Source organism: Pelmatolapia mariae, linkage group LG15 (assembly GCF_036321145.2).
Source record: "Pelmatolapia mariae isolate MD_Pm_ZW linkage group LG15, Pm_UMD_F_2, whole genome shotgun sequence".
NCBI lineage: Eukaryota > Metazoa > Chordata > Actinopteri > Cichliformes > Cichlidae > Pelmatolapia > Pelmatolapia mariae.
In genome coordinates this window covers 5,854,650-5,881,636 of record NC_086240.1, presented here as the reverse complement: position 1 = coordinate 5,881,636, position 26,987 = coordinate 5,854,650, and the positions used below count along the sequence as shown (strand labels likewise).

At 37.4% G+C, this 26,987-nt stretch overlaps 1 protein-coding gene across 1 annotated transcript in view; it reads left to right on the top strand.

Moving 5' to 3' along the window:
* syndig1l (synapse differentiation inducing 1-like) overlaps positions 1–22,228 on the top strand; it is a 38,617-nt gene extending 16,389 nt beyond the window's left edge. The window contains exons 3-4 of the mRNA XM_063496153.1: positions 11,499–11,636; positions 21,367–22,228. Coding sequence (XP_063352223.1) covers positions 11,499–11,636; positions 21,367–21,525 — 297 coding nt within the window. The 3' untranslated portion in view covers positions 21,526–22,228. The remainder of the gene's footprint in view (positions 1–11,498; positions 11,637–21,366) is intronic.
* The last annotated feature ends 4,759 nt before the right edge of the window (positions 22,229–26,987 follow it).

The following is a 26,987-nucleotide window of genomic DNA, read 5'->3' as shown; positions in this document are numbered from 1 at the left end:
TTTGAGTGGGAAGTGCAACCTTTGAATTTGGTAGTGAAAGATATTTTTTCAGGTAAGCTCTACACAGGGGCAGGCAGAGACCTGGTGGATAGGTTTTGAAGAGAGTGCATCAATCAAATAAGTACCTGCAGGAAGCATGATGTGGCAGGACAAAACACACCAAGGCCACGGTACTACCTGAAATCACTTATCCCGTGATAGTGGTGGTGGTAGTATCAAATTGAGAAGACGGGTGGAGTTAATGAACCAGCAGAAACTGATTTGCCTTGATCATAACCCGTTCCCATTACTTACCATTTCACACATCAGTATCTGGGTTTTTAGATGGCAAATTCTTCAGTATCATGAAATGACACTTTAACTTAATCATAACATGATTGCTAAACATTGTAGTAGGGTGATTTAGTAGGTATTATGGCTGTGGTTTAATTTCATTTTTGACTGGGCCCCAGAGGTCTGTAAGTGTCCAACTGACCACTTACAGGCCAAATAATCAGGGCAGTTTTTAACTTATACTTTACAACTGTTCTTATACTTAAGCTGCAAAAACTAATTTAGCTTTGTACAAGTCAGTTCATAATGTCAGCTGAGTTAAAACTAAAGAAGTTTAAAATTAAAAGAGAAGCATTCAAATATGATGTCTTATTACTGTTTTGTTTCTTCAGCTGTCATCCTCCTATATTATAGAAGCTTAAATGATTCATCTCTCTCTCTTTCACTGTCCACAAAGCATCAGCAGCTCTGCACAGAAGTACAGAGAGCTGCAATGTCAGTGTTCAACTGTCCTGTTAATACCCCTCCCCTCAAGGTCCTAACTTTCACGCTAAAACCCTGATACTAGTGTAACGATTATGTGTGTACTATACATATATAGAATCGGGGAGGAACAGGCTTAACATGTTACTGGCGTTGACATACTGGAATATGGGTGTTCTTTAAATGATGTGAGTAAATGTGTCTCTGTCACAGCAGCAGCATTATGCTAGCGTATGTTGTTTGTAGTTATATCACATATTGTTGATTTGAGAAAAACTTCTGACCCTCGCTGGTAAACATACTTACATGGTGTTAATGATATGAACAGTTCCATTATAAGTGCTATATTTATGAATCCCTTAAAGCATGGAATGTGCTTTGAGAAGCTACATATTCAGAAATACAACAGGAAAAGAAAAGCGCCTGGTGGTCTTTCCTAGAATGGGAGGACTTCACCAGCACAGTGTTAATGGAAGAGGAGAATAAATGACAGCAACGAATACTACCAAAACTTGAATTTGAAAATGGCTGCACCATCTGTTGTATGTTCTTCAGCGTACAGAATTTGCATTCATCAGTGCATATCATATTCAGTGGCAACATTTCATTAAATCCAGTCTTTCTTCAGCTTTTCCAATTGAGATATTGTAATTTTAAAACCCTAAGCCTTGAGGAGAAATCCAGAGAAAGAAATACAATAAATGACCTCTGTTGCCTTTCTGCAGAATTTTAAATCAGACCAGTTTGATTTAAAAGGTTATCAATTCTGTCTAAATCTGTGGCAATATGAGTGCCTATGGCTTAATTAAATCCAAAATGTGGTCATTCTTCAGTTCACTGCATGCATATTGTTCTTCCTCTGAAAGGTCTAACCATTATGACAATGTTTCATGTATTCTAGTGAAATCTTTCAGACATTTCTTTGTGGCACAAAATGACAGACCAATCTCTTGAGTCATTCCCAATTCAGCAAAATTAAAGCGTTCTCTTTTCAAACTAAAGATGTTTATTTCTCAGCTTGGAAAATCATTCTGATCTATCAAAATCTTCTGGTTCCAAAAACATGATTGAACATTGTAACTTTCCAGAGTCTGTGAGTCACTGCTTCTATTGGCCGAGAATAACTCAAAAATGTGGTCATGATAAGCAGAAACCTTATCCTTCATTAAAGATTGTTTTTTTTCTTCTTTGATGTTATATTCATTTGGAATGTCAGTAATTTCCGCTAGCAGCATTGGTAAGTTGTGCATTCCATATTAAAGTTTTTTTCCAATGTTAATTTATAAAATGATTTAGGAATGCTCATTTATATGTATGTATTAAGTCACTCTGCCCTTGGCTGCTTTTTTTACATCATTTAAAGAATGAATCAGATCTCGTGCCACAGCTACTTTTGAAATAGTAGCTCAGAATTTCTCCTTAAAATTGCAACAGAGTTCTGACAGATTGCCACTTTGTGTGTGATAACATGCATGATTAGTATATTTGAAGTTGTAAAGAGTCCAGATAGGTATGAAAGGCACCACTGCAAAGGCAGTGGATTTTTCCATTCTATTTAATAGGACACTAAAATCCTCCTCGACCCACATGGACACATTTTTAAAAAGTATTAACAGCAACATCATAAGTCCTTGGGTGATTGTTAAACGGAAGAGTATGGCAGTGATGTTCTGTCTAATGCAATACTAAGTCACACACAAACAAAACATGCCAACCAAACTCTGTTTGCATTCTGACGATTTTTGCTTCCTGGGATCGTGTGGTATTAAAATGGGATATCAGTTTGATTCACTGCATTTCATTAATTGTTTGGCATGGCCTTGCTCTCTTCCACTCAGCATGCATTAATACATGGCCCTATATATTATACAAATGACCACTTGGAAAGCCGCAGGGTTAGTTCCACAGTAATTATAAAATTAAGCAAACTTGGCCTTGAGGGGGTGTGAATAATGACAGATTTTTAAAGTTGCAGAATTTTATATAAGGAATTATTTTTTGTAGATCTTTTAATTACATGAACCTTTGTTTTTCTATTAGTATTTTCCTACCCGATGATTATGGAAAACATTTCCACTGCACTTTGAGCTAATACAACTTAGAAACCAACTTTAATGAACTGTGTGACTACAGGTTTGTTTGTGCCTCCTCCACCTGAATTATCTCCTAATATGACAGTGTTTTACCAAAACCCTGCGTCTGCCTCGAACCTAATCATAAATACGTCAAATGAGGTTGTTGTAGAGACACAAACGGCCTTTTTAGTTGTTTATTTAATCTTAAAGATCATTTTTCTTTTTTATTTACCCATAACTAGCCACTGTTTAGACAAAGGAGCACACCAATTTGGGTTCTAGGAATAGGCAGAGGAAAAAGCATTAATGATGGTCATCACAGTGATTCAAGTGCATGTTTGCACAGTCTCTACCCAGAACAGGAGTGGGAGTCAGTAAGCAGCAGCAGGCATAATTGGTCATCCTAAATGAGGATAATTTGATATGTGGCTTTCGCTGTTAATTACAGAATAAGGAGTAAAAGACTCTCCTTATTTTTGGTTCTGAATAAGATTCCTGAAAGAGAAACGAAGTAGCACAGATTTTCTCTCTGCCAGACGTCACTGCTGCGACTTTAATCCTTGCCTGAATAGCAGTTCAGAGTATTAAAACGTGAATAATGAGAAAGATGCTTTTGCAATGAGTTTCGAGTAATATCAGCCCTTCGGGAGTGATTACATGTTGCAAATCTGAGCAGTTTTTTCCCTCTTTCTTTCATTTATTTATTTATTTATTTTTATGGGCAGACATGTAATGATTAGTCTGTTGGATTTAGGGTTTTTTTCCTCACAAAATAAACAAAATGTAGAATTTGTGGCTAGTTATAATACCAAGAGGGTGTTCTGCTTTATATTCCATCTGTCCCTCTCCATTACTGTGGCAGGTCTGACTTGACACCTTTTCAATGGATGTGAATATGTAATACAGTCATGCCAAATCACGTATTATACAGCTAAAGGCACCAGCGAATCAATTACCTGCTAAATTATAGATGCAAGCTTTTTTACTGTTAATGCAGCTACCGTCTCAGTTGGGGTGACGGTGCTCTCATCCCAACTTGCAGGAAGGTGTTTTGGATGTTCTATATTCTGAAGCTACTTAGATTAGTTAAGACAGCCCTATCCTTTGAGTTTTTTCAGGAGTTTCTTTCATTTGCATAATGTAGGAACACAGTGTGCTCCTGTTTGCTGAAATATTATTAGTTGCAACTTTGTATAAACCATATAAGTTGCAATACTAATGCAACTTATATGGTTTATACAAAGTTCATGATCCATGATTCTGTATGTTTTTTTTTTATTTGTTTGTTTTTTATTTTAATCCTTTTACCTTGTCATAGAGTTTTTTCATTTTTCTTTATGCTATGTATGCCTTTATTTCATAGTGGAGAAGTGAAGGGAATGAATGGTAGTACTATATGGGGAGCAACACACAGCAAAAGTCCTTGGATTGACCAGTCAGATTCATGATTCATGAAACCCTGTAGGCTACAACTGCACCTTTAAAAAGTGTTTCAAAAAAGATAAAATCTAACTTGTACTGGGGTCCCACAAAACAAGAATTTGTTATTTTTGTCAGATTTAATCACCAATTTCTGTGCTCAACAGCACAGTTTTGCTTATGCATTTCAACCTGTTTACACAACCTGATGTGAATACTAAGCATGATGTGTAGTGTTTCCCTCTTGCAGCCTCATTACACGATCCTAAATTGCACACCTGTCAACAAGAAGCAACGGGGCAACGAAAAGGAAAAATAACAAATATTTTGTTCATTAATCCAACACAGCGAGTACATCCCTTTATAACTGCAATACATGTTTGGGAGAACGACATCATGAAAAGCTCTTAATACTGAATATCCCTCTCACATACAGGAGTGTCGTCGACCCAGAGTTTGTACACTCAGGTACTGTGTAAATCTTACTAATCATATGGTAAAGATTATATTGTTTTTTACTTGCTGTTTCTTCTGTTATTCCTCTGAAACCCCTAAAACCACACATCTAGGGCATCTTTTTTTACTAGCTAAATGGGGATCTGACTGTGAGAACAAGGGATGGTGAGCACTCACAGTAGCAAATTGTGAGTCACAAAGTATCTGCACCCTAAATCATACTTTTTTAACTCTAAATGGAACCACAAGTTACAGAATAAACATTGTGCTGTATTGATAGACCATAAACTAACATCTGAGAAAATATGGTTATTAGGAACATTTTTACTGAGGTCATATATCGAATGTGATGAGGCTTTTTTTTTAAATAACCAGAGCAGTGCTGCTCTGTTAGTTAGAAGAAAATGCAAATTTAGACATTCCATTAAATTAAATTTGATACTTTATATCATTTTCAGAAGCATAGGAGTGAAAAAATGATTGTGATTAGAACAGTGCAAACAATAGCCCCAATGACAACACTATTTTTTTAGGTTGTCTGATGTGGTGCAAAATAAAGCAAAATACAGTTGCGGAACTGTAAGGTGTTTGTATGCCAGATATTTGATTTGATAAGGAGTTGGTAATGTAGGCTAGCATTCTTTCTGTCTAGTGGCTGGGACGTTAAGAGAAACATAACTGGTTTTGGTGTTATCCTGTTAAATTAACACTGTGGATGGACCTGCATGGTTGAACTGGCACAGATTTTATGTCTGATGCCCTTCCTAACGCATTGCATTTATCTTGATACCAGCATTAGCTGTATGCTAGCTTATGATGCGCTGAGGCTGGGTTTGTTATCCATCTGGGAATTTCTGATAGTTAAATGGTTAATGTTAATGGGTACACTGGCCAGGTTAACAGTTACATTAAATATTTAATATGCCAATGCTGCTGAAATGAGTGCTTAACTGACCTTGAAGTTCATCGTTCTATTGTTGCTGTTTGTGTTCAGCTGCTAGCGAGGTGAGGGGCTGTGTGCCTACCTGACTGTAAAGTTGAGTGTCAGCTAGAGGTGAAGACACCACAGAGTACCACCAAATGTGCATGGGGTTGTTATGGCAATACCCCATAGTGTCATTTCTATGTGATACCTGCTACTCAGTCTGTGGCCCTTTTGTCAAACTCCAAGACCAGAGTATTGTTTCTGTGCAGCCACTCCCCTCATAGTTTCATAAATGGTTGTTTTGATTTCTGTGAAGAAGATGCTTTCATAAGTCATTGAGTGATGCCACTGACTAGCCAATCCATGGCATGCAGTCTGCTGATGTCACATTTTTGGATCGCCTCAGATAGCTTAAAACCCCGGTCGAGTAGGTATTAAAAAAAAACCTGGTACCAGGTACTATGACCTAATGGAAATCCCTAAAAACCATTTTGAGCTGTGCCGAGGTGACCCGAGTAGGTACTAATGGAAAAAGGCCATTAGTGTCGATACGGTTGCTAATGTAATACAATAGTGCTTTTTTGTGTCGATTAGTACTGAATCGCTAGTGGCTACAGACTTCTGGTTGTTGCTTTAACGTTCTTTGTTTTCTTGCACGATTTCTTTTCATTTCACCTGAATTCATATTCACCACCCGAAATATAAATATTCTGAATGTAATCTATTTTTTTAAGCATGTAAATAATTCAGTGCCCTGTGGCTGTTAAATAGTTTCTTTCTACATTCAGACCTGTAGTACTTTACCTTTGCGTAGCCTCACACAATTAATTTCTGTAATTTAAACTGCTGGCTTTTGCTTTTAAAGTAGTTGAAGATATAACATTCATTTCTGCAGGTGGTTTAATTTAATTGTCTGTGTTTTTCCTTCGGGACATGATTGTCTTTGTGGCCTGCTCTTATCAAAATGTCTTTTCTTTTATTGCACTGTTTTGGATATCAGTGGAAAAGGATGTATTTAATTTATTCACAAAATAATGGCAGAAGTGCATACTAAACTATCGGGTAGACACACACACAATGGGTTATTTTATGAAATAATACATGTAATGTGTAATAAAATAAAATGCTTCGGTACCCAAATTTGTGAAAATCCTCCCTATGATTTTTGCAAAGATTAAAAATGATCTTACTGTTGTCATCAGGAATTGTGACATTTAGATGACATCAGATCTGATGAAAATAAATCAATAAATAAAACATTTAATTAAATTCTACAGGTTGGAGGGCACATTTCCTGTAGTGCAAATTACACAAGCTTTTGTTTAAGCTGTCACAGCAGAATGGTGAAATCATCAGTTAGCTGTTCATTAACTGTCAGCCAGTTACCGCATGTTGACAGGATTTACACCTCATAGGAGATATCTGAGCACAGATAGCATCATCTGCATACACAAGTCATTAGTCCTTTCTGCTACTGCAGAGCTAAACAATTCATAACAAACCCACATGCGCATTTGCTTATTTAAAGTTTGGCAAAAAACTACAAAGCTGTTTAAACTGAAGGTGTAATCTACAGCATCTTCCAGATAAATATGTCTATAATAAATAATATAAAGGTTTGCTTACTTAAGCATCTCCTATTACAAACTAAAAGCGTGTGGTGGTGTATTTATCTGGAACTCTTGTGGCCTGGGTGTCTACTTAACTTAGCTGAGCTTAACAGAGACACAGAGCAGAGAGGTTAAAGCAGCATGGTTCGCTGTGGTGTGGGTGTGTTTTTAGAAGCAATCATTGTGAAATAAATGATGATAAATAATGAAATGTTTCTATTTCTATATATTTCTCCAGTTTGTTATTTATTGCTGCTGCCTTGCTATTTACATTTTATTCCTACACAGTTGAAGTGGATCAACCATGATTTCATTGTACATGTACAATAACAATAAAGGGCTATTCTTTTCTATTCTGTGATTCACTGTGTTGTTCTAGCTAACGCTGTCCTTTGTCATCATTCACTTTCCAATTCTAATAACCCTTATATTCTAATAACAATAATAATCTTTTGTTGGGCCAGGAAGCAGGGGCCAAGTTCAAATATTGTGGTCACAAACAGTATCCAACAGTTTTTGTTGATGGGTTTTTCTGTAAACCCGGTAAAGAAGTTTGCGACCCGTAACGTCATTCAGCTCTTGATTTGATTTCATACCCGTCATTAATTCTGAGAAAAATGCTGTAAAAGATAAAGTCATTTCACTGACAACTGAGACAGTCTTCCAGACGGGTTGGTGGCCTGTTTTACTTTGAAGGTTTGTGATTAATGACCTTCCTTCCTTCCTTCCTTTCTTAAACACAGACTTATCTGCAGGTCTGCACTGATTTCAGACAACCTAAATCTTCACCTGCCTGCCTCCCCTGCTTCCTGAACTTTTCTCCCCGCGGTAATCTAAGCCAATAGAATCCCTGGATGATGTGTGTTTTGATTCTCCAAACAGCCAGAAGGCTGTGCTGATATTGTCAGGGAGCTCTAAGGCACAGCACACAGCAGGGCTGGCTCTGCAGAGATTGCACCATAGTGCTTGCTTAAGGCCACAACAGCAGAGTGACATTATGCACTCTTTAAGCTGCATTATGTTCATGTGTTGCAACCTTCTGGTGTCCACATTTCATTATAAAGAGCATGAAAATATATTGACCACCTAGGCAGGGGCCCGTTTTTGCAGCTTTTAACGGCTTTGTAGGCAAAGCTTTTCACACAGCGTGGCATTGTCTGAGTGCACAGAGAAATTAGAAATGTTCTTCTGCGGCTCAATTACTTTCTCTAACACTGTTGCATTCGAGGGGTCTATTTTTGGAGACGATTAAACCAGTATTTCCCCCGCCATCGGTGGGCAGGGCCCCCATACATCTCAACCACCCACCCGCTAATCCTCATCATCAATCAGGCAATATTGTTACAAGGAGGGTGTGTTATTGAAATTAATTAAAAACTGTTTTGCCCTCAAAGCAAATGCATTCCCAATACTCTAACATATTTACAGAAGCGTAACTTTCAGTATAATGCTAATGTCACTGTTCTGCACTCTTGTTCACCGATATGAAACACAAAAATAAACATCAGAAATGCATTTTTAAGTAAAAACTGTACAGTCTTCTATCAAGCCAGCCCTGTTCTAGGATTGGTTCTCGATAGAATATACAACGTCTGGAATCAACGTGTGCGATAAGAAAGGTGGCAACTTCTAAAAGTACTTTTATTGCACCATGTTCATTCACTCATGAGCTTCTGTAACATGAATCAAATGGCTGAACTGCCACCTCAGCATACAGTCAAGTTCTGTAGAGTCTTCTTAATGACCTACTAATTTTATTCAGGTGTGCTGCAGCAGGGACACATTAAAAAGTTTCAGGACACTGGCCCTCCGGGACTGGAGTTTGACACCCCTGCCTTAACCAGAACTTGTATAAAAAAGGAATAAAATTGTCACTATAGCTATCTTAAAAAATAATAATTATTATTATTATTATCTGGTCAGATCATATATCATAACGATTCTCACGTATTCTACCCTCCTTCCCTGACCTTTTGTCTGACATCCAACATCTGTGCAGACGTCATCTCTCTTATTGAAATGTTGAGCAAAATTGAACTCTATTTATTTGACACAATAGTCAGCCACAATTTGTTAGCCTTGATTGTATTTTTCATTTATTTTCCATGTTCCACCCTCATGCAGGATCATCCTTCAAACAGGATAATGTGGGAAGGATGCAGCTTAATGTCTCATATAGAAACTGTGGCCTCAATCTGAGACTTCTTTTCATCCCTGGAAAATAAATCTCTGTACTTGGTCTTGGCTTCGTCGAAGAATCCAACAACAAAGCCGCGAGAGGAACATGTTTGTGTACGTGCATGCTAGAGGATGACGTAGTCAGAACGTCCTGTACCGACTTCAGAATTGTAACACATACTGATCTTTTCAGCTCTGGATCAGGACTCTGACTTTGCATCATCCTAAACAGTATGCAGATGTATGAGCATCTATTCTCTTTTGCTGAAGGCGCTGCAGTTTCTTGTGAGGAATGTTGCATGGAGCGTGAAATAGTTTCATAAAGCTTTAGGGAGGAGGTGTGTTTGATTCATAACTATTTCACATCTGAAATGGGGTGTACTTTCAACCGTAGCTATTTTTTTCATGCCATCTGTTGTTTAGATGCCAAAATGTAGGAATCTGCATATCTCAAAACTAATGAGAAACTAATGGGCCATCACCAAAAGTCTATAAATGTGAGCTGTGACATTATGTGGAAGCAAATGATCCTGCATACGCTGGTATGTTTTGTTTCCCATTACACAAATGCCTTTTTTCTTTCTCAATAAGTGCAGATTCTTTTCACACCCACTCAACTTGAAAACCAACTACCTGTACAAAGACTGCTGTACCATATAAATGAAGTCTTACTCATATGTATTTTAAAGCAAATCCTGTTTTTATCTGCATGTTTGTTGGCAAATTTCATCATCCAGTGACAGAAAATTTACAGAAGTTCCACACAGTTGGACTTAGGCGCCCAAAAATATACAGGATGAGGTGTCTTGATGATATTACTTGTATTACTTGTATTGCTATCGGATTTCGAATCTGTTTTAAGAGCGATACCAATATCAAAACTGATATTTCAATATATTGGCTGATAATTTTTTTTCTTTCTGAAAAACAAAATATAAAGAGATATCGCTAATTTCTGTTATGTTTGGTTATTTAGTTACTCATTTAACCATTTGCCTGACTGAACATGGATCAGCTGGTTGCTATCTTTTTAAATGTTCACTTTTGGGCTATTATAAATTCTGATACCAAAAGACAAATGGCTAATATCAGCCATAATGTCAGCCTGTCAATAAGTTGGTCAGGCTTTAACTTTAGTCTTCAACCAAAAACTGGTTAGCACATAAAACAGAGTTCTGTCAAATAGAATCAAAGCTTGCCTACTTACCATGGAGGCTTCATTCTGGCACTAAAAAAGCAAACAAACATTTTTTTGTCATTCACAAGTCAACACAAATTCCAACTTGGTAGCTTGAAATTTCAAGTTATTTTCTCCATTTGGAGTGATTTTTTGTTTTTAGCTTTTAAATTTTTTTTGCATTTCAAAATTTTGAGATCTTAACTGAAAATTTTGAGATGCAGCAAAAACATTTAGTAATAAAAAATGTTGTCTTGTGGGTGGAAAAAATTACCTAAGAAAATTCCGCAACAAAAAGATCCACTCCACTTTCAACAACAGAAAAATGTGATTGGAACATGTGTAGGGCTCACCACACAGCATAAGGACTCAGCTAACTGTTCTCACTCTTTCACTTCCTTCGACTGACTTCTGTGTCATTTCCTGAACCAGCACAACCCCAACCTAGCTTATCTCAATCATCCATGCCACAACTGATACCTCTGACTCCACATACTTCATGTTTATTAGTTTTACTTTTATTTTTACTATTGTAAACAAAGTCGCAATTGGCATAACAACCCATCTTGTCATTGGCTATGAGTTGTGACAAAAATATATGAAGTGCTTGTGGCCTTTTGTGCAAGGGTAGATTAGCTGTTAGTCTCTACAGTTCTCCAGGCTGTATACTAACTGATTGTTGTCAATAGCCTTAAATTTTGCAAAGCATAAGAGTGGCATCAGTCTTTGTCTGCATTTTGATGCATCTGTCTGCATCAAAAATCAAAAGGAATCAATTCCAGTGTTTTCTCAAACCACCTGTTTACTGCTACATCACCACTGAAACTATACAGTCTGCCCATATACATCATGAAATTTTAAATGGCTACATGTTTTAACCTTAACTGCTGTTTTCTGTGCAGACAGACTGTTCTACCGACAGCGAGAGTGAAGACAACTTCATTGTTGTCCCTCCACGAGATCATCTCGGCCTGGCCATATTCTCCATGCTCTGCTGTTTCTGGCCTTTGGGGATTGCAGCATTTTACTTCTCACAAGGGGTGAGGCCACACATACACATACTAACACAGGCATGCAATGCATACCCTTTCAAAGTTGTGGTCTGTCACACATGAATGATGCAGCATCTGTTTGTCAAGGTCTAGCATGCCCCCACCCCCCTCCCCCCCAGTCACCCACACACATGCTTCTATAAATTCGTAGAGATGGGAACACACAAACATGCAAACACACACATCTATCCATCTTTATGTATGACTCATTACCAAAAGATTAAGAGCCATCACTCTTAAAAAAGGACTGACAGCTGACTCTCTTACTGCAAGGCCAATTTTTACTGAGCTACGCATCAATAACTCAAGGCCAATCTGTAATGGCTGCTTGATGCTCTGTAAACAGGCTGAGAGCCTCCTTTAGGAAGAGTCTATAAATCACTTTCAAGGTTCTATCTGTAAATGCCAAGAAAGGTTGTATTCAAAATAATAAGATGAGAGAGGGGATCTCTGAACTTGTAGACTTTTCAAGAGGACTGAAGATGAACCCAATTAAAGGTGGGCTGATGTATTAAAGATGGTGAGCCCTTGGGAAAGATGAGCCCTAATTATTTTGCAGACACACTGGCATTCTTTGGGCTGATGCGCTAAAAGCGAATCGTGTTTTATTGCAGTCCAGCATAAAAAATACTAAAAATGACCCTAAACAACATAATCTGAAGCAAGAAGCTTTACCAATGTTTTCTTTTCAGTAACGTCTGCAATCACAACATAATAGGTATCTAATAGATTCCAGCCAGGCTTCCTCCCTCTTTTCAGTTCTCTTTGAAATGACTCTGATGATGTTATGTCAACCAAAGAGCACAGGGAGTGCCTCTTGTCTTGCCGCTAATCAAGTCTGTCCTGTGAATCATCAGCATAATAAAGACAACACATTAAAAGGCTATCAGCACAAGCGTACACGCACATGCACACACACACAGTATGTCCGAAAATGCATGTAAACACACGCACTGCACACACAAACACACAAACGTGCTAGAGACAGACAAGCTTTTCATTAAATTGCCCTGCGTCTGACCACAAATTCTTATCAAAAGCTCAAGCATTTAGCTGCCTTATCTTGGGCGCAAGTAGTCTAAGCCCGTCAGTGAATTATCTTGTCAGGAGCTAATTTGATTCTTCCTGGGTAATTATGGGGAAGTGATGGCTGTGTTTAGGGATGGATGATTTTTCTGCCAATCTCCCCCCTTTAGAAGGTGCTTTCCTGAAGAGCTGTCAGGATTTCAAAGATATGGAGGAAGTTTGGGATCGCTTAATTTTATAGTTCAATAACCCACTTCACTGGTCTTCGTTTTATGCCGTTATTCAGAAGGACCAACCTGAAAGTGGTGATTCTATAGGAGCTAGCAGAGCACGTGTCTGAGTATGCTTATCGGTGCATTTGCACTGCACTGGCGGCCAATAATGGCAATATCAACTCAGCATGTAGGTAAAATCAGAATCTTTATCAACTTTTACTTCATAAAAATATTATGGCTGAGGAATATATGACTCATTAAAAGAAGCCAACACAAACCATAACTAGCTGTAGCTGAGTCAGATTTCCTTTTTGGATTGGATGTTATCTAATATAATTAAAGGATAATTTAGATTTTCTGTGTTTTTGTTTTAGACATAGGTGTAAATAGCAAGATTAGCAACTGGTCTTCGTAAGCTGTGCAATCATCGCACAATCAATAGTATCATTCTGACTTTGTTAATCTTAGAATAATATCCTTAGTGACACCAACATCCCAATCCTGCGAGCATTCAAGTGAACCCTGTTTCAATTTCCAAACCTAACCAAACAGCGGTGCAAGCGAAGCAAAGAGCAAAACAAAGTTCCTAAATTCAAAGCCACGTTCTTCTTATTCCACTGCCACTCCAAATGAGTACTTTGTAGATCTCAAAAATAAGACAGCTATTTTTCCAAATCTAATATTTCCATGGCACGCACCCTGTGTGCATCTCTGCCTGCGTCATTTGCCGGAACAGCAGTAAGTGATGCCCTGGGATGAGAATGTGCTGTCCAGAACTGATGAGAGAAAACAATAAACAGATGTTGCATTGTTGCCTAAGGTAATCTGTCTGTCACAATGATGTTTGGGGGTAAAAATCAGACAAATGGAGCTTTCAGATACAACAAAGCATGCGTTTCGCTCGCTGCTGGGTTGAGGGCACTGTTTTGGAAGAGCTGTGGACCACATAGCAAAATCAGTTAAGTTTTTGAAATTTCCAATCAGTGCATCAAGAAAATTCTGTATATGAAAACTATATTGATTTACCCTTTACTTCAATCAGAAAGCTTCAATAGATCTACTGAGAGAGAATGCTTAAGCAACCGTAAGCCATGCTTATAAATATTGCCTACCTACAACAAGCTACCTGACCGAGGCTGGGCAATTAATTGTCTCAAGGGGCCGCTTGAGAAACTGGGACTGTTGTAGAAGGCCGTACCTTCCTCAACAGTCCCAGGTTCTCATGTGGCCCCCTGGGAAAATGAATTATCCACTCCTGTACCCGACTGTTAAAACACACCTAACATGCAAACTGGGATGGAAATCAATTTTATAAGATAGGGATTTACCTCTGTCGCAGGTTCCTGTCACATATACACACCCCGCTCAATTCATTGGTTTGGCAGAGCTTTCTGTCTTTGTAGAACACTGCAGATGTGACAAGGGCAAAGAAATTTATTTATTTATATTTTAGAAATGGTAGCACACACACAGCTTCACCACTTACTCTAAGGACATTTAAAAACAAACACGTTAGCAACTGTAATAGAGTCTGTGGATGGCAGATCAATAGTGTTTTTGTTCCACTGGAAGGTCAGGCCTAGTCAAATACAGCACCGCTGCTTTCCCAAGGAGACGAGTGAGTGAAGGCGTCAGCAAACACCTGAACACAAAAACAGACATGCATTCATACGCTGCTGTAACGCTGTTCGCCAAAGACAACAGCTTTTATTGTGCATAATGTCTTGATAGTAACTTGTGGTGCACAATTTTGAGATTCAGTGTTAACCTCCCCCCACAAACGCACGCATCAGCTGATAATAACTGGAATACCATAAATATCTGAGGGAAATTAGCTTTGAGCATTTGATTGGGAAGCGGAATTGAGTTTCAATTATTGCCGCTAATTGGGTGAGTGTTTTGTTTTGGAGATGCTGATAAATTCTTCACTTAGCTCTGAGACATCTGTGCTGGAAAGTGCAGAGTTGAGGAGCAGCAACAATCCATTTCACGATCTTGCAAATAAGACTCCCCTGAAGTTATCGTATGGTGTACGAGCCATAATAAAGAATGAAAATGAATGAGCTCGTTATAGTGAAACTGTTTCTCTATTTGTGCCTGTCTGTGCGAGGGAGGCGGAGACACAGACACAGAGAAGGGGGGCGGCGAGTGTTGTTTGTTTGGAAGAAAAACCTGTTAAGGGTGCCGAGTCTCCATGCAGCCGAGTCTCAGATGTTATCTTTTTTCTATGACACCACATTTCAATCATTTTGTCAAGGTGGTGGAGATAAAGCCTTAAATGCTTCTAACCATTTTGCTCTCAAGGGTATTCAAGGAAAAATACAATGATTGACAGTGTTAAAAGTTAAGCTGCGATATTTTCATCACTCTCAGTCCACATTACAGCATTATTTCAGTTTGTCACAAAATGCCTTGATTTCATTTTAACTGACAAACATTGCGTATCATATTTGACAAATGCACTAGAGAAGCTGACCCTCGAGTGAGTGCCCTTTGAATAGCCTCTGTAGAAAAAAACCTCTTCAGTCTGAATCTCAAAACAAGTCAAAACTATTTTAGCGTCCCCAAAGACCTCTGTGGGGTTGTGGTAATATATTCTCAGAGGGAGAATGTGCTTTGTGTCATTTTGAAAGCAAATTAAAGCCTAATTTCCCATAAACCCCTCATAATGGTGCTTCTATTCCAGTGATTACTGTATTGATGTGGAAGCTGAATGCTGCCTCGAATGCACATATTTCGTCTGGATTTTCTTCCTGACCTTTCGAGGCATTTGTCTAAAGAGCCTCTCTCGTTGGCTCTAATCTAGCTGTCTTTGTCTTGGACTATTAACTTTGACTTCAAAAATCTGCTCAGCCTTAGAGAAACAGTGCAAAGCGGAAATACCCTGTGCTGTTTTTTTTAATTAAGTTCAAACAATCAAAGTGATACAAGACCCTTCCTAATGCGTGCATTCGGCAAAACTACAGAAGGTTCTGACAGATGCGTTGTGTCTGAGCCAGGGCTACATCCACAAAAGTCAAGAATTCAAACAAGTGATTGGTTTTTCAGTGATGTGCAGTGAAACATCTTTTTCACTTGCTGTGGGCGCCCACAGAAACGTACTGAAAGTTTTAGGCATCCAATTTTGTTTAAATGCTTCGTAATTGTCTCCGTACCCTAAAAAAACAACCCCAACACAAAGTTTTCAGTCCAGTAAGCATCAAAAAATCCTCTTGAGCTCTGAGCTCTTGGCAATTAACAATGCTTCCTTAAAAACAGAAGAAAAAAAACAGATTATTAATCCTGTCTGCATTTATGTTCTTAACAATATATTGAAATGATTACATAAACAATGCCTGTCTTTCTGTTCTAATATAATTGGCTAAAGCCAGGCTAAATATGCAAAATTCATTTACATCTGCTTCACTGGAGTTATTTTACCCTGGTGAGAAACTGCAGAGAATGAGATCCAGAATTTTGAGCTAAATGGAGGAAGGCATGAGTAACTAGAGGTCATATTCTGGCACAGCTGCTTTGTCGCTGTTTGCATGACTGTAGTGCAAATTGGCAGAGACTATGAATAATACAATATTTTTGTCAGGAGAGAGCTATAAAGCAAGACACTTAAAGAGTAATTAAAATAATGTATTTGACTTAATATGCACAAAAGGGAAAAGAAATATGCCATTAGCCTTTGGTGAGTAGACCCCATTGTGATGTCATTATTTTAACGGGTTAGTCATTTTATGGAGTCTAGACCCTGGTGGTGGAGGAGGAGTGATGACTTGAGAACTGGAGGAATGTGAAGAACCCACCAGTAAGGTTGAAGAAAACTGCATTAATTCCACACTGAAATAACACCTGGCAGTGGGAGAGAAAGCACAATCTGATTGGTTTGACAGAGAATAAATGACCTCAGGAAAAAATGATGAGTTTGAAGTGGGGAAACGGGAGAGAGGGATGTGCGGTAATGTAAACAGAGCTAGCATCAAGACAATCTTCCTGATAAAAATTTCAATATATATTTTACATTAGATTTATCGCACACTGCACTCATCTTTTGTTATCACTGTATTTGTAAAATGTACTGTAATGTGCGAAAGAGTTGAGCCTTCTGGTATTTCTTTATATTTTGCTGGTAGAACAGGAAGTAGGTGCAGCGATTTATTAAAACGTGCAAACATAATACAGTTTCTAAGGCAAACACAGAGTTTGTACAATTCTAATGAGTTTGAATGTCAATAATTGGTATGACCACCTTTATTATTCAAGAAAGACTGAACTCTCGTAGGCAAGCTTTCCTGTCTTCAGGAGTAATAAATAACAACGCTTTACAGTTTACAGTTAGTAAAATGTCAGTCATATATATTTTATCTTTGTAATCTTCTGGATATTTATAATTAAGCTGTTTGTATATATTAGAGCCAATTTCTTGAATTTGTCACTTTGTAATATATTGTATTATTTAATTTAGTTCAGTCTGTTACTGTTCTTATTGTCTTGGAGCAACTGTGACCAAATAATTTTCTTAGGGATTAATAAAGTATTCTGAGTCTGGTTCTGATGATTCGGAATAGTTCTCCAGGCTTCTTGAAGGACATTTAAAGCTTTTTTTTTTTTTTTGGATGTTTGCTGCCTTTTGTTCTGTTCTGTCAAGATGTTCCCACACTGTTTCAAAAATGTTGCGGTCCGAGCTCTGGGGAGGCCAATCCATGACTGATACTGTTCCACTGTATGTTTCAAATGGTCTCCCAGTAAGACCATTTCTAATGACGCTAGTAGATGGATCAACTGAAGAGCCAGATGCATCTCTCGGGTCCCGTCAAACGTCATTGCTGGATTTTTTTTTTGTAAATAGTAAAAAACGTCAGCATCACCTTCAAATATAGCTTAGGAAATAGTCTTGCCACTTTTTATTGCGTCTTCCACTCTCTATTTTCTCTGCTGTCCTCATTTTGTTTAAGGACATGCTGCACTCGATGCCAAGATAAGTTTTCAGCTAACAGCTATTTAGGAATCACCTTATTGCTGCAAAAATACTGTGTTATGTCATCTTTGGCTTTTTTTTTGTGGATTCAAATAAAGAAATTAGAATAAATTATGTGTTTTGGTTACAGGCAGCTAAAAACAGTATTAGTGCTATACAGTACTGTATAAAATATTACATTTTAAGTGCAATACTTAAACATTATACTGGCTTAATGTTACAAAGACAGATTTTGTTTTACTATTTATATGACTAGCACAAACAAAAACAGCCAATCTTCAAAGAAAAACAACTTTGAAAGGTCTTCAGAAAGCCTCGAGAACTATCTCAAACTATACTATGTTAAAAAAGTAAACTGCAAATATTCCTTACTCCAGTCAGTATTTCTTCTCTCCCCTCAGATTTACAACAAGACCACTTAAATAAAGAAAGATGCCATGAGACTACATACCTGAACCAGCTCGCTCCTCTCAGAATTCTTCTCAGTTTTCCCTTACATTGAGCAAAGCAATTCTACAAAAGCAACTCATATGCAAGACTTTCAAAGTTGAAGGTCAAACCAAGTATAGCTTTTTTTTTTTTTTTAATGGAGACTTTGTGTTTAGGGTTCCACTCCCTGTCTCTGCCAGTTGCAAACTATCTGACTACTGAGAGAGCTGCACCTGAGTAGCAGATGCAATCCCTGTTAACCTTGATTTTTAGTAAGAAATGTTACCTCGTGTACTTGGTGCTGTGGCTCACCTCCAAAATGAAAGTGGCAGAGTGAGCTAGTGTGACCCTAAGGCCAACTTCATCTTACTCACACATGTCACACATCATTATTAAATTGGATACAAGAATAATGAAGGCCATTTCATGCATCCACACAGTGCATTTCAAAATTCTGTTAGCACAGGTTCACACCCATCTGACTGATGTGTTGTGTTGTTGGCACATTGAATTATGGTTGTAATTTATAAACATGTTGAACACTGGAGACTGCTGAATCTTTGCAACTGCTGTAAGAAAAAGAAAAAAAAGTAGTAAATACAGTAAGGCATTGTAATGAAAAAAAACCTGAATTTATTTTAATTTAGTGGAAGAAAAATGAAACAAGAAACTTAAAAAGCCAATACAAAGGCCAAAAAACGCCAATATAACAGTTTATGCTCTGTAATTTCTGCTTCAGGGATAACCTCCACTCAGTGAACTAAATGAAAAAGAGAAATCAAAATAGTCTATTTTCCCTTCCTTTCCCTTCTGGCAAGGAAATCCATTTGAACAAGAAGATAGCTAAAGGTTACATAGCACAGCAGCCACAAGTGTTTATACCTGCTCCTGCTTTAGCAAGGAGATTGCTCTATTTACCATTATTAACTAGCAAATCCCCCGCCCTATGTGTGGGAGATAGACCATACATGCATACATATATTACAATCATTATAGTGTGATGATAAATGCTAAAAAATGTATGTTTTGATTTAGATTCCAAATACTACATCCAAATACTGCACAACTCTGCAGCTCCCTGCTTTATAATCATTTTCAGTTCAGTGTTTTGGAGCCCAGACTTCACATTACAATCACCACAAAATTTTGATGAATTTTTAGCCTACATGATTACATTTAGATGTGCTTAAATACAACCAACATGTTTAATTTACATCTACAGTGACTAATGAGGCAGGAAATGGACCACTTCAAAACATAACCAAGTTTCAGTCTGTTTATTTCTGCAGTTATTACGTATCAAATAATTGTTATTTCTGAGAATGTAAGTACTGCCCATTGTTAATCTCACAGTGTTCATTTAGTTTCTTCTTTTACCATAGACTCTTCTAATATACTTCTAAAAATACACTATATTAATGCTCAAGCTTATATTCATTACGCTGAATCATACAACATAATCGCTTCAGTGTATGCACTGTAAAACACAAAGTCAGTAGTTTCCTGGAAACGCAAATCAGACAGATTAAATATACAAATCAAATTTAGTCAAATGGCAAATCATATATACATGATTATACTGTAAATGTATACATATATTTACAGTTATACATATTTTGTTTTTGTTAATTGGTTTTCCAGTTGGCATATATACTTAGAAAAAAAGGCTGCAGTACCTGCATGCGTGTCATCATTCATGTCTGTAAACAAAGAAAAGCTCAAAGAGTTTTGAATTGCTTCTGATAAAACTTTGTATGTGTGTAGAGTGGGGTAATATTAACAATTCATTAAAACTTGGCTTCCATCCTACAAGGTCTTAAAGGTCAGCTTAATGATTAATGGATTTAAAAATTGACAAAACCCTTATAACTCCACCTATAAACTATGATTCTTAGTACTGAAAGTGCAGTATAGTATAACGATATAAAATATCGTTATACTATCGTTATCGGAAATAATGAATGAAAAATGGAAATTCAAAATATTATATTTATTATAATATTATTACTATTATATTTTGATGTTGTTATATATATTACAGTAAAAGGCTAAGTGTTTAAATACATAACAATTTGAATACATGCTCGTGAACAAGTATGATTTTATTTGGAAAACAAAACTATCAAACAAAAAATCAATAGAAACTTTTTCGCTTGACATTTATCACTAAACATTTAAAATTAAGTTTAGTAAACAATGAAGTAAAACATAATTGTACTGAAAAACATGTCAAGTATATTAAAATGGGTTTCAACAGAGAAAAAAGAAAAGCCTGAAATTACTTTTTATTGTACAACACACTTCTTAAAGAATGTTTAAAAAGAACAAAGAAAGCAAAATGAATGCATAAAGATCTCAATGCCATTTCCTTGAAAGCAAATGCTGCCCAGACAATGAGCTGCCTTGGCGGAGGTTTGTGCTCTCAGAGTGGTTTTTGTTATAAAAGCAGATTGTTTGAAAAAGAAATTTATGTCAGTGGACAAAATATAACACCAATTTTAGGATTCTTATTTGATTGAAAACAAAAACTAGTATTTACTGTGGTTTAACGGCTGCTTTTTCTAGTTACACTAACAGGGGCTCGTGAAGAGGATATATATGTGCCTGTTGTAAATGGGTCATTTCAGTGGGAGTCACTCTTTGGAGGGGAAAAAAGCAGTGTGGGCACACAAAGAACCAGCTTTACACTCTGTGACTTGAAAGCATGGATTAACTGTGTGATATATAAATATGAAAAGAATTATTATTTTTTTAGTTCAATGATAAATTGTGAATCTTGTTTCCCCCCATACGATTTTTGTCATTCGGTGACAGCAGCTGAGGTGACCATAACCTCCGGTCCTTCACATTTTCACACTGATTGCGATTTCTTAGTCCTGCAGTGCATTTTTTATTCAGTTCATTTATTTATTTGCACAGATCAGTCAGTTGGTCTCTCCATTTCCATGACTTTAGGTTTTACATTGCAATAGAAATGATAAACAACATATTTTTCAGTGGCTCACCATTTCTCTTAAAGTCCTTGCAAATGATATCAGGCTTCTGAATTTCTTCTTCTTCTTCTTTGTTTTCTCTTTTACAGACCACTAAGGCAGTGAACAAAGGTGACTTCCCGCTGGCCAACATTGCCTCCCGAAGGGCTTTGTTCTTAGCTGCCCTCTCCATCACTATAGGCACCGGTGTGTATGTAGGGGTAGTGGTAGCGCTCATTGCCTACCTCTCTAAACCAGGGCACATATAGCAGTCACACCTTCTTTCCAAACACCTCCAGGGAGCCCAGGAAGAGAACACCGTCCTCTGGGGAATGTCACTGCGCCTGCAGACTTTGAGGAAAGTTTTTCCAGGATGTACAATTTTTCCCCCCCCTCCACCTTCCTTTTGTTCCAGACTTCTCTCCCTGCAGGCCCTCTGTCAGCCAAGATTTGCCACAGTGACTGGAGAGAGGTCAAGCAAGAGGGCAAGAAGAGGGAGGACTGCTGAGACAGAGGGTTTGAGTAAAGGAAGCATTCCATGTTGGAGCCCAGTTTGCATCGCAATGGCTTAAATCCATGTCGGCTTCATCCTCTCCTGACGGATTGTTAGGTTCCACATGCCCTAAAGAAACTTTGAAGAGAGAAGCTCAGACAGTAACCTATTGAACTTAACCAATTATTAACAAGCAGAGGTTTGGGAAGGTTCAGATCAACACAGTGTAACTTATTCACCTAAACCAATACTATACTGTTGTTGTTTGAGCTGCTGTTAAAATTGGAGCTGCCCTGTGGAGTCTTGCCCTGTATCATCTCAGTTTGCCACCTAGGATTGTCTTTAATATACTATAATCTGCCAACATCAGCTCAAAAATGTATTTGTCTCTGGGCTGACTGCCTCACACCGCAAGATTTTAAAAAAAAAAAGACGTGAGAACATTTACAGTTTCTTAAACCATGACAAAGGAGGACTTATTTCCAGAGGGACTTAAGAAAAAAAAAAATAGAGCGTTCATCAATAAAGGATCAAACTCTTGAAAATCAAAATAATAATAATTATGATAGGGAACACGGTTCCCTTCTCATTAAAACAAATGCACTGGCATGAATCAGAAAAATCTCAATGGAGCCACAGGCCTGCATTTTTCCTCAGTAAAGCTAGCCATCTGTCAAATCCCTAGTACTCCTAAAATCTGCTCATGCAGATATGTTTGCCTACATACATGCAAATGTGCTTTGTTTTGTTGGGGTTTTTTTTAATGTTTGTCCTTTTGTGTTCTCTACTGTTTAAAAGGTGTCTTCATTAATACTGCTTAAACTAATGTTCATTTATGGCCTTTGAAGTAAAGCACAGATGTGAGATGGTCAGATATTCAGGGCAAATGGTGTCCAGTGTTTCTACAAGTGACACATCTGGTAACACAGCATGAAATATGAAATGAAGCGTGAGCTGTTTAAGGATGCCATATACATCAGGTACATAATGTCAGTTCAAAGCAGGACTTACATACAGTTAGGTTCTTAAGTTTTTGGACAAAGACTTAATTGTGTAAATTTTTGTTTGTTGGAAATCAAATGATCAAGATGTGCAGACCTTTAGATTTCATTCAAGTGGTTTAACAGAAGTATTTAATTAACTGTGTGAAAATGGGGGACTGTATTTAAAAATGTCTAATTTCAAGAGGCCCAAAAAATAATAATAATTGGACAATGGACTAACAAGGGGTTACACAGCCAGGTGAGGCCTGGTTTTCTGCATCATTCTATTATAAATTAAGCAAATAAAAGATCTGGAGTAGATTCAAAGGGTCAAATGTGGCATTTGGTAGTGGAACTGAGTCACTGGTGTTTATTGATGATAATGACATGACTACACTCTGTTCAGATTCAGCTGTAGCTGTAAAACTGATCACACTGAACTTCACAGTGGAAATGGAAAGCATACTGTGAAAGCAACCCAAGGCAAAACAGTTACATATCTTTCAATGGTGAAGTCATTCGTGCGTATCTGTCTGAACCGAGCATGTTGTTAAATACAAACCCAATAATAAGCAACTAAATGTGACCACAGTAAAGGCCTAGCAGCGAATCTGAAGGGAGGAAATGCAACATTTGGTGACGTCTATAGATTCCAGACTTCAGGCAGTCACTGATTGCAAAGGATTTTTTATTTAAGTATTAAAAACTACTTAAACTGCTGTAGTTTGTGCAGTTAATTTTGAACCTGTAAAAATGGGGGACTGTGTTTCCTAAACAGTGTTAACCCACCGAATTTAAGCTTCAAGTCTGCACTTCACTCACATCTTCATTGTTTAAATTCACTGTGGTGGTATATTTGTCATTGTTCAAATACTTATGGGCGTAACTGTGTGTATATATATATATATATATATATATATATATATATACACACACACATATAGACTTTTCCAAGTGTGGTAGTCCTGATTTTAGCTCTGATCATTTATTTGATTTAGAGCTTGTTTTCCTTAATCATAAATTCAACTGAGTTAAATTAAAAAACAAACCAAAAGGCTCATGTTTTGCACAATGCCTTGTCCCACTATCCCTTATTCCGGCTAATAAAACAGGGGAGATTTCGCTTTGTTCCTTCACACTTTGAAGGTGAAGACGTTCAACAGACAAGTTCACAGATTTTCTGCAAGAAGGGCTTATTAATTACTGATATTTTAGCTTGTGTTTTTACACAAGCCTGGCAGATACTATTTCAAGCAGTGAAGCCTCAAGAGGTGACGATATACACTTTGCTACCCTGCACAGGTCCTGCATTAGTCATACCTGACAGTTATGGTGCACAATTAGCTCCCCTTAATGGCTTTTTCTGAAGGAATGCATATTCTCTGGAGCATAGCCCTAAAATAGCACAACCACATTAATTTCACTAAAAAGCCACTTTTGATGTCACTGCTTGCTGTCAAACCAGGCAAGTAAACAATCCATTTACACACATCCTTGGTTCTGTGAAAATTTTAGGCTAAAATGTAACTCTGTTCTTATGTGCTAATGACGAGTGAATATCTTCCATATTCTCTACAAGAGAAAGTTTGAAGTTTGGGGTCCGAGCTGCAGTTTAATTCAAAAACCCCAAAGTTTCTTTTGAATGTTGTCTTTGACTGCCTTTATGGGTAAACAATCATCTCCTGACTAAAATAAGTCAGAAACGGACCACAGTGCACTCTTAAGGGGTTCTGAAGACAGGATAATGTAACTGTATATGTTTAGTCTTATAACCTTTGACACCTTATTGACCACTTGTCCCAAACTTAACTCACAAGCTACTGATTGCAGTGTATGCACACATGACCATCACTGTACCTATAGTGAAAGTTTGCTTTCATCTCACGGAGAAAGTTTTATTGCTGATAGCGATGAAGATACTTTGTGTTTTGTAGCGTGTCATTCAAATGATGTGTTTTTAGCTGGCTTCTTTGGCAACATGGTATTGTGCAAAGTGTTACAACAATGCGTAAGTTTTAATGCTGTTATTCTTTTTTTTTTCCTCATTGTGATGAGCTACACATCCATGCAACAAAGAAGTTTGCTGAATGCCAGGTTGATAGTGATCTCTTCGTGTCGTGCTTTTAAGCCGCGTTAAAGAAAAACAATGTTGTTACATTATCTTTGGGATTTCTTTCCTATCTTGTGTGACGGCAACATGTACATATTGCAAATAAAGACATGTTCAAATGTAATGACAAATAAATCAGGAAGGATGGCCTTTCTTTGAAGCAAAAATTCTTTCTCTGATTTTTGTAATGTGAAATTCTATAGTTGGATTCATATCTGAAAAGCCCTTCACAATCTGAGGGAACTGGCTGAGTAATTGAGATGCTTGAGTTGTTCTTAAAGCAAAAGCAAACACAGACTGAGTCATGGAGTGTAGGTGGTTTTGCCAGAAAGAGACAGAGGAGCAGCTTTGAAATCTGTATAACTGCACCATTCTCTTTGCTGCATGCAGGAAAGTACATTTCCCTTTGTGTTGTCAACCATTATGGTTATTGAACAGCAGAGCTGTAGCCTACCCAGCTCAACATTTCACACAGTGAACAAAATGCCAACAGAACAAACTAACATTTCCCACATGGTGTCCTATTATTGCGGCAGTCACTTTGACAAAGAAGAGCAATGATGTTATATTCTGTTGTGATTGTTGGTTGTGGTGCACATTATCAATGGCTCTAAACCTTTTTTTCCTGTTGTTGTTGTTGTACATACCCCCACAGTGTATCAGATGAGCACAACGGGTGTGGTGCAGCCCGCAAACACCACTTCACTTGTTTGTTTCCTAAAATATTAATACTACTGGCTTAAAAAAGCAGATTGTTTTAATCTATCTCCATGACTTTTAACTTGTCAAACTGTGTCCCTTCTTTAATTTATGGTGGTTTAGTAAAAAGGCAAATAGTGATTGTCTGCACTTTTCTGCACTTTTCTTCTTCGGTATTGTCACAAAGAAGAAAAGGTCACCAGCATCACTAGGGGGCAAATTTTAAAGTCTGACTGGCCAGATCATACCTTCGGCTGAGTGTGGCCTCATCGAGCATGAGTTTTCCTATTATAGTCAATAGGTTTACAGGGTGAGGATTTTGGGAAGTGCTGCATTATCTGCAATTTATGCATCACAAACTGCTCAGCAGACTACATTTATCACACATAGTTTTGAAAAATATTTGCAAATGGTGAAGTCTGCATCGCATCATTGCTTGGCTGTATTTACCAAGATTCTCAAGCTGAATCTTTGGCCGACTTTTCCTGTGCTGTATCACATGAATTTTGTAAAAGGATTATTCCCTGAATTAAGCTCAGCTATTTCAGTTATTCATTACATTTTGATATTTTATTTGCATTTTCTTTCATAGTCACCATCAGCGGCAACTTTTTCCTACTCTTAGTAATTGATTAATTTCCCTTTAGTATTTACAGTTTCAAGCCACTGCTTTTCAATTTTTACACTAGTAAGTAAGTAAGTAAAGTTTATTTATTAAGCGCTTTTCATAGACAGGTAGTCACAAAGCGCTGTACACAGAGATTAAAATAAACAGAACGATAAATAGCAAAATGCACAATATACACAATATAGAGTTTAAATGTAAATTAAAAATGTAAAAAAAAAAACTAGCTAACAGTTAATTCTGTTGTCTATTAACCAACTATAATAAAGGTTAGTATGTAGCTTAATCTCTATCATTTGATCTGCTGGGTTTTCTTTTTTTCTTTTTTTTTTGTCTTTATTGGATAGGACAGTAGACAGAAGATAAGGAAGCTGAGAAACAGCAGAGGAATGACAGCCAGTAAACCTGGGGTGAATTCAAACTGGGGCCTTAATAGCGTTACAATACAACATATGTTAGCTATTACATTAGCTAACATGCACATTAATTACAATCATTTTAGCTGGTTTCAACAGCTTGTTTTATTTAAAATTTCAAACATTTCACCCAGCTATTTGAATTACTTATTTCTTAAAGCTGCTAATTTGTTACTTGTAGCCAGCCGGTTCTGTGCATGTTCCAGTTTGTAAGCATTTGTTGGTGTTACTATGCTGCAGCTGAATCAGGTTGATGAATGTGCATTTTTTTTTTAGTTATGTTGACAAAAACTGAAGTACGACTTCCTCCTTGGGAATGAAGAAACTAAATTTGCATAGCCGAATCCCCTCTGTGAGAGGGTTAAACGCAGCTCTGCCGTGCCAGCATACATGCAACAGCAGCGA